Here is a 9395-nt window from a genome sequence, read left to right as displayed (position 1 = left end):
AATGATTTTAGCAAATGGCTGCAATATAACAGTGAAAAATTTAAGGGGGTCTGAATACTTTCCGTACCCACTGTATATGTACATCCTCAGTGCTAATTTAGACTGCTGACTGTAGAGATTACATGTATAATAATTTCAAGATAATTGCTTGTTTTTGATAGATTTGTGGATATGAATAAGCCTCAGGGTAGTTGGGGTAGCTCCATGTTGAATGAAAACAACACTGTGAGGGATAGAAGTAGTCTGGTCAATGGAATGAACATACCAATTCTATTAACTGTATTGAAGACTTTCAGTACACAAAACTCAAGAAAACAGCTTCGAAAGCTGTTCCATGTGATCTAGGACCTTTATACAGCACACACCATTGTAAATACTGTAAGTCTATCCCTCAAAGCCTTGTTTTCATTTGTGGAAAAGCCAATATGGCGTCTACCGTGACTAAGGTCTATAGGGTTATTAATGTTGCTCCAAATAACATTTAATGGTGAGTCAGTATTCAATCACTGATTAATTGATACCCACCCTGCAGAACTTCTTCTGGTCCATCTAAAAGCCAGCCGTTCCCTCCTAACCACCGCGGCTTGGGCTGCACCAACCAGTCCAGCACTGAGCAATAAGAAATCAATACACAATATCAGTATGGCTAAATGTACTCACGATTCACTGTATACACATCCAGCTCAGTAACTCACACCTCACGAGAGGATCAATTCATTTTAAAATCCATTAGCACTATGCCTTGTAGTAATGCTAAAGCGGATATGTGTGTCTGTTGCTTATATTGATTTCGGAGCAGATCATGGTGTGTTTTCTCACCGGGTGGAGGTTGCACTGACTCCAGGCAGGCGTAGATGCAGCCGTTGTAACAGCACCGCTTGTGTCTCTCACACTCAGAATCGGACCGGCAGCCCGGCACCTCACAGGCTCGCTCGGGCAGCATCTGCGGTGGCGGAGGACAGCGGTCGTTCTTCTGGTGCTGAGCGGTCTGAGGATGGTTGGGGTACTCATAGTCCTGAGAGATTGATAGACAATATATGTAAGGAAATATTACCATGATTTTTTTATGTTTTTGAAAAAAAGAGTAATATTGTGACAAATTATTACAATTTAAAATAACTTACTTTCTGAACATACATTTAAAGTGTTAATTATTGATGGCAAAGCTGAATTTTCAGCATCATTACTCCAGTCTTCAGCATCACATAATGCTTCGGAAATCATTCTAATATGCTGATTTGGTGCTCAAGAAATTTATTATTTGAAAACAGTTTTGCTGCTTAATATATTTATGGAACACATGATATACTATAGTTTGGGGTAAGAATGCTTTTTTTATTATTATCATTTTATTCAGCGAGGATGCATAAAATTTATCAAAAGTGACAAAGCACATTTATATTGTTACACACAAAAAAAAAAAAAATATATATATATATATATAAAATAAATGCTGTTTAATTAACTTTCTATTCATCCATATCATGGGTTTCACTTTAACATTCTAGCAAAAATGGTTTTCAACTTTGATAATAATAAGAACTTTTATTAATAATTAAGCACCAAATCAGCATATTAGAATGATTTCTGAAGGATCATGTGACCCTGAAGACTGGAGTAATGGCTGCTGAAAATTTAACTTTGCCATCACAGGAATAAATGTAATTTTAAAATATATTCAAACAGAAGAAACTTATTATAAATTGTAATAATATTTCACAATATTACTGTCTTACTGTGTTTTTGATTAAAAAAATTACAGCCTTGGTAAGCATAAGAAAAAACATTTACAAATCTTAATTATTCCAAAATTTGTCCACTGGTGTGTGTATGTATATTATTTTAAAGCTTCCACTAAGAAAAAAAAAAAAAAAAAAAAGTGTACAAAACTATCAGCCTAATCAAGTACATTGGTTTCAAGTTGGAAGATCTGTCTGATATACAGTTCCTATGGATGACATTTTGCATCTATAAAAGCCTGTGACACTGTTTTCTCTAATTTAGCACTGTTAATATAACGGATACACTGTTCAGGAACATAATACCTCTCACAGAGATGCTGGGTTAGAAAAAAAGGCTTTTCATCCAAGTCTGGGCCTTTCTACTAAAGTTTTCTTCCTCCCATGGGTTCTTCAATGGGCTCATAGATCTGCCTGAGCCAGGTTTCAGTTTGCACCAGAGGTACTGTTTAGGGGTGCATTTTGTTCTGAGAGACCTCCTCCATTCTCTCGCTCTTGCTTTTCTTTTTACAGTTCAACACTACTTAAGCTCATCAGTTCTCTTGCTACCCTGGCCAAGTGTATACTAAACTGCTGTTGAAACTCCAATCCAGAGCTGTTTAGAATGCAGACACGCATCAGCTGGAATTCAACACTTCATTCTTTTCCACAGAGCCTTTTATTATAGGGCCCAAGTCGAAATGTGGCTGTGATTTTGTTTACTAATTAAATTATGGGTTTGTGAACTGCATGCATCTTAAAAACTCAGCATGTTCACTTGGCAAGTCTGGAGCTTTGCTTTCAAACAAACTGTTAAAATAAAAGCAAATGTCTGGCATAAGCCCATTGTGGTTGTTTATGCAATTAGGTTAGATTCAATTTTATTGTCTTTTTAAAGAGTACAAGAAAAACTAAATACAGTTATCATTTAATATTTACGCTACTAAAACGTTACTACAAGTCTTACCAAAAGTTAGTAAGATTTTTGAAATGTCTCTTTTGCTCACACAAAGGCTGCATTTATTTGATCAAAAATACAGAAAAGAACAGTAATATTGTGAAATATTATTACAATTCAAAATAACTGTTTTCTATTTTAATATATTTTAAAATGTAATTTATTTCTGTGATGGAAAAGCTTCATTACTCCAGTCTATAATGTCACATGATCCTTCAGAAATCACTGTAATATGCCTATTTGCTGCTTGAGAAACATTTATTATTATCAGTTTCAAAAACAGCTTACATTCACAGTAATGCATTTAGCCATTTATTAGAAATATTTTTTTTGTAATATAAGTCTTAATCTCAGTGTTGATCAATAACTGTATTAATTTCTTTCAAAGAAATCTTATTGACCCCAAACATTTAAACAGTAATGTATATGAAATAAATGTTTATGTGCAACTAAATACAATATGTGACCCTGAAGCACAAAACCAGTCATAAGTAGCATGGGTACGTTTGTAGCAATAGCTAACAATACATTGTATGGGTCAAAATGATCGATTTTTGATCAATGCCAAAAATCATTAGGATATTAAGTAAAGTAAATTTCCTACCATAAATATATCAAAACTTAATTTTTGATTAGTAATATGCATTGCTAAGGACTTCATTTGGACAACTTTAAAGGCGATTTTCTCAATATTTTTTTATTTTTTTTTGCACCCTCAGATTCCAGATTTTCAAATAGTTGTATCTCAGACAAATAGTGTCCTATTCTAACAAACCATACATCAATGGAAAGCTTATTCATTTATTCATTCAGCTTTCATGTGGTATAATTTTAATGGACCCTTATGACTGGTTTTGTGGTCCATGGTCACACATATATAAACCTTGTCTTTCTTTGATACCTTTATGAACGTATCTGTTGCATAACAGCAATGGCCTGTCAGACTTGGGTCTGCAACTCATGAAGTTTAGATCAATATTTTATGATTTATGACTGCCATCAACATGAAAGTAATTCAGCATGCTGTTTTACCAGTGCTGACAATAAAAATATCAGTTGTATGACTGTTAAGATCAGTCTGCCTTTGCTTATCTAACGTACAGATTATATTTTCCCAAGTGTCTATGGATGAGGCAAAGAGGAAGTGGTAGTGTACTCTTCCTGTCTGGAATAGGTCCCCTGATGCTGCGCTGTATATGACTTTCTGCTTATCTCTCCTAGATCCTCTGTTCCTGCATAGAAGATGTCAGTAGCTTATATAACAGTTTGTTCCAGTCCTCTGATTTGATCAGGCTACAGCACAGGAACTTTGTTTGATGCTGCTTTTACTGTTTTTTAACACATATGTAAGCAACATATTGTAAAAGAAATCTATACAGAGTGTGGACCCAAAATATACTAGATTTTACTCATTTTTTTCTTTCATGTTTGGTGAAAAATGCCTGCACATTTAATTAAGAGCAGCCTGGGTTATACAACGCAAAATTACACTCCCTCACCCTCCAAGGAGCCACAAAATATCCTTCATTTCCCATTTAAATGCTCCACCCTGTTACTGCTCTACATCCTTCAGGATCACTGACTTGAGGCCCCTATTAGTATGGACAATAAGATTTGAACTAAATACATGTTGACATACTTAGCACTCTGTAGTGTGGTCTTCCAAGCAATCATTAAGATAATTACGAGAGGAAAACTAAATAGCCCCCTTTCCTCTCTCTCTCCAAGTTCCACAAGTGAGCTGTGATTTAAGTCTAGACGTCTGCACGTTCATTTCCTGCCGAGTTCTAGGTATTTTACAGCTTCTTAGGTGCTTCGGTGGCTTGACTCAGTCTGAACTGAGTGGAGTATGTAGGACAGGGCCTGTAGATGATTGACAGATCTGAAGATGGGAACAGAAAGCTTGATGAGGGGCAGGGTGAAGGTCACTCGTTTCAGTGTTTCACCTCTTTTCCTGATAAACCCTGATAAATTACGGTAATCCCTAAAGGCTTTGAGGAAGTGTAGCAGACCCTTTGTTTTGGACTACCTTAATATTGACATGCCATGAGGTTAGCTGCCATGTACTTGTTAGAAACATTACTTTCCTTCCCCTTAAATTAATTGTAATATGCATCATGTAGTGTCAATCGGATAGGTGTAGATTTTAGATTTTTCGAACATACCATAGGTAGACTTTAGAAATAAGTCCTTAATGAAATGTTCATGTATTTTATCTAAACATTACAAAAGCAATGTTTTTCTACTATTTCTAGGTGTGGTTAAGCATGTTCTCCTCAGCTGACTGGGATTACTGTTGAACTCTCTCTGCAACAGAACACATGACTGCTTTTCAACTGCTTTAGCCTGATCTCATGTTGGAAATTAGCTAGGGTTGAAGCACCACAACAGTCAAATGCTTCCCTAATAACTTATACTGTAACTTTTGGTGACAAATTGCACTTTTGGTCATATTTGATCACACCTGAGTTGAACTCTCCCCATCTGCCCTGTCTGTCCCATAAGTAGGTTTGAATAATTTTAGTGAATCAGTTTGTATGGTTCATTTAAATAAACAATTTGTTGATCAAATAAACGATTCACAGATTCATTTAAAATCTCTGTGTCTTTTCGTAACAAAATAGTTAATGCTGCTGTGATGTTCATGTTATAAACACAATTGTGGTTTGTACTTTTCATTCATTTCATTCATTGTGTTTTGCAGTTTTATTAGTTATTTATTATCTTTCAAATCATTTTATGTTTTTGAAAGAAGTCGATTGTTCACCAAGGCAGCATTTATTTGTTTGTGAAATATTATTATCATTTAAAATAACAGTTTTCTTTTTTGATATATTTTTAAAAACCTAACTTTTAAACTGTAATGCATTTCTTGAAAAAATGTGGGCTATTCTTATCTGTTCTATTTATGTTAGACATTCAATGCATTTTTGTACTATTTAATGTCACCATAATTTAGATTGTTATTAACACAGAATGATGAGACATTTCTCATAAGTTCCAGGGCGTTAATTGAATCATTTAAGCTGCAAGTTAATGTTTAATATCTTACAAAAGTTCTTTATAGTTCAAAACATTAACACTATCCAGATTGAAATAACCTGCCATGAAAGCAGATACTGCAGTCTATGAGCAAATACAACCTGAAAGAGGATGACAGACACTTCACATCACCTCACGAGGTTGTTGACAAGTAGCTCTAAAACATCTGTCATCATCTCTGTCAGCTTTTAAAGCGTTCTTCCTTGGCCTGTTAGTCATCACTGTGCTCAGAGATTGATGGGGCTGTGAGGGTACAACCGAGCTGAGATGACCCCTCACATGCCTTTACTTGTTCTACAGAAAAAAAGCTTTTTGTGACGACTATTTTTACAAAGATCAATGAGAAATATTTAGCTTTATAACCATACCTTTGTACTTTAGCAACGCAAACCCTCATGGATTGATTACACTGTGATTCTGAGATATTCATGAAAGCCTGAAATGCTCAGCCACAAGCATTTTTACCAAACACAAATGCTTTGAAAGGATAAACAGTCCTTGGTTCGCAATCACGAGTGAGTGAGCTGGGAGCCAGTTGGACCGGGATGGCTTTTGGACCGCTTCAGGCCCACCCAGAAAATCCAGCTCAGCAGAATGCTGGCTCAAACCCACTTTCTCTCTCCCACAACAACACTGTTACAAAACCCTGAAAGTGAGGCACAGCTCACCTACTTCTCTGACCCCTGTTATTGCTGTTTTTCTTAGAGAGGTCACATCAGTGGAATGATCTCAATTACCCTCAATGTGAACCTAATTATGATTTATTGCTATAACAGCACTGTACTGTGTGTCTATCCATGCATCATCAGTTTACTGACTCTGCAGAAAGCGAGAGTGAAAAAGAGAGGACAGCTAGGGAAGGAAGCAGATGTTACTTGTCATAATGTCAAACGGAAAGATAAATGAATCAATTGAAAATGAGTATGAAAGGACTTTTAAGGACAAAACCAGAAAGATGTACGTATGATAATGTAACAGAGAGGTTACTTTGGGCACGGTCCCTTTCCTGTGACATGTGAATGGAATTGTTTGTAAATCTTGTCAATCTCGAATTCCGCAGTAGAGCCGTAATCAGAATGACGCTGGAATTCAGTCAGTTGGGAAGGGATATCCATCCGGTGCAAATTCCATCTTGCCATCCCTTGTTAATTTTTATCAATCAAACCTATGCTTATCAGGACTAATGAGCAGAGGCCCAGAAACTTCCCGCCTGAAATCCCTCTGCCTCTGTTGTGCACACACACACACACACACACACACACACACACACTACATACATTCATTCATGTATTCAACCGTAACCACAGCAACTCCACTGGAGTCACAGAGACACAGTGTATTCATTATGTTTTTTTTCACTGTATAATGGACCTAAAAACTCTTAAAGGCTCACAGATGCCAACCTCTGCCAACACTGCTTTCACTAACAACAAAGGGCCAAAGAGTGCCGTGGTATGACCATTTTCCTGCTCAAGTGTACGTCAGATGTCATATTACAGTGCATATCTGCATGCTACATTCTTTTTATAGCATATTTGCAGTTTATGGTAATCTGAAAATAAAATCTTGAAAATGTATATAAAAAAAAACAAAACATGTGAAATGGCACCATGGTAATGCAGTGGTATTCTTTGAAGTACCATGATCAAAATATTATAGTACATGAATATGGCATGACATGCTACCATAGTAGTATATAATTCAAAAATAATACTATACACTACAATTCAATGTTTTTTTTTTTAAATAAATGAATACTTATATTCAACAAACATGCATTAAATTGATCAATTGATAAATTGTAGTAAAAAAGATTTCTATTTTAAATAAATGCTGTTATTTTGAACTTTCTATTCATTAATGAATCCTAAAGAAAAGTATATCATAGTTTCATCAACATTTTTAAGCAGCAAAACCAGACTGATAATAAAAATGAATGTTTCTTGAGCAGCAAATCAGCATATTAGAATGATTTCAGAAGAATCATGTGACACTGAAGACTGGAGAAATTATAATGAAAATTGCTGAAAAAAATAGTTATTTTAAATTGTAAAAATATTTCACTATTACTATTATACTTTATTTTTGATCAAATAAATGCAGCCTTGGTGAGCATAAAAGGCTGCTTTCAAAAATATAAAAAAATGGTACAAACTACAAACTTTTGAACAGTAGTCTACATTTCTTCCACTCAGAAATAGATTTTCATTTCAAAAAAGTGACCGCTTATCAAATAAATGCAGCCTTGCTGAGCCTAAGAGGCCTCTGGTGTCCAACACACACACACACACACTCACGCACACACACTCACGCACACATACACACACGCACACGCACACTCACACTCACGCACACATACACACACGCACGCGCACACACACATGCGCACACACACAGGTTTGTTTTTGTGAAAAGTGGGGACATCCCATAGGCGTAATGGTTTTTATACTGTACAGACCGTATATTCTATTGTCCTACACCAACCCTACCCCTAAACCTACCCCTCACAGGAAACTTTGTGCTATTTCAGATTTTCAATACACTCCATTCTGTGTGATTTATAAGTGTTTTGAAAAGTGGGGACATGGGGTAATGTCCTGAAAAGTCACCTTCTCCTTGTAATACCTATGTCATACCTTTGTCATTATACAAATTTGTGTCCTCATTTGTCACAAAAACGCGCACACACACACACACACACACACACACACACGCGCGCATTGAATCCTTACCTTCTGGTTGAGTCCCCTCTTCCTGATTATGCGTGCATTCCCTGAACCAGATGCCAACAGCAGAAAGAAACAGACCAGCAGAACCGGCACAAACCCAGTCCGGATCTGACAGCCCGGCATGGTCCCGCTTTTTCAGCCTGACTGTCCTTCTTCTTCTCTCCCAGCAATCCTCAGACTTTTGAAGTTGTTCCCGTTGGAGGTGCTTATGCTGTGGCTTCCTCCAGCATGTATGTGCTTAAGGTGTCTCTGTCCTGTTGCAGTTACATAAATTCCTCTACAGGAGAGTTTCCAGAGCCATAAAGAGGACAAAAGCTGCAGAAAAAACACATAAAGAACACTACAAAAGAAGAAGTGAGAGGAGAAGAAGCCAAAGAAAAAGAAAGAGAAAAAGAGACAGCTGTCTATGCATCAGTTATTCTGAGGAGAGGGTTAAATGTGTCTACTGACACGAAAAGCACATGGTTACTCTGAGAGAGGGAGGGAGGGAATGAGAAGAGAGGGAGGGAAAGAGGAGGATGAAAAGACAAAGTTAGGGGAATGAGATTTTCTTACACTTCCTTTGGCCAGGCATATTTATCAAGTAATTTTTTTACAAACTTGTGTCTTCATCTGGAAAATACATCTGTGAAGTAGGCCTATGCAAAAAAGGAACAGCAGAAAATCTCATATTTCACATATTTGCTTGTGTCTTAAGAAAAAAGTTATTCCTTGCACAATTATCCTGAGGTTTCCCTGCAATCTGTGAGTTTGTGTGCTCATTTGCATGGGATAAAACAGACCGGGTGAACAAGCAGAAAGAATGAAAGCATGTGGTGAATTCTGAGGAAGGGGCCACTAGTCTTTGAAAATTCACATTCCCTCCTAAAGTAGGACATCCCGCCTCCAGCCCCACACTCTCTGTACCTTTCTGTACCCCTGCTGCAGGGGCTATGTGACATCAGTGGT

The 9395-nt window shown here is 36.7% G+C and overlaps 1 protein-coding gene across 2 annotated transcripts in view; it reads right to left on the bottom strand.

Moving 5' to 3' along the window:
* Window positions 1-8946, bottom strand: part of LOC107684670 (WAP four-disulfide core domain protein 1-like) — a 12046-nt gene extending 3100 nt beyond the window's left edge. Inside the window, exons 1-4 of one of the 2 annotated variants that reach the window (XM_016480988.1) lie at window positions 6087-6133; window positions 5851-6012; window positions 820-1015; window positions 526-609 (exon numbers count right to left, since the gene is read on the bottom strand). In XM_016480988.1, coding sequence (XP_016336474.1) covers window positions 526-609; window positions 820-1015; window positions 5851-5937 — 367 coding nt within the window. In that variant the 5' untranslated portion in view covers window positions 5938-6012; window positions 6087-6133. Of the gene's footprint in view, window positions 1-525; window positions 610-819; window positions 1016-5850; window positions 6013-6086; window positions 6134-8450 lie in introns of those variants that run through there. The other variant, XM_016480987.1, reaches the window with a different exon arrangement.
* Between the last annotated feature and the right edge of the window lie 449 nt (window positions 8947-9395).

The sequence above is a fragment of the Sinocyclocheilus anshuiensis genome, unplaced genomic scaffold, assembly GCF_001515605.1.
Source record: "Sinocyclocheilus anshuiensis isolate Anshui unplaced genomic scaffold, SAMN03320099.WGS_v1.1 scaffold93, whole genome shotgun sequence".
Classification (NCBI taxonomy): domain Eukaryota; kingdom Metazoa; phylum Chordata; class Actinopteri; order Cypriniformes; family Cyprinidae; genus Sinocyclocheilus; species Sinocyclocheilus anshuiensis.
This window is presented reverse-complemented; position numbering and strand designations above follow the sequence as displayed.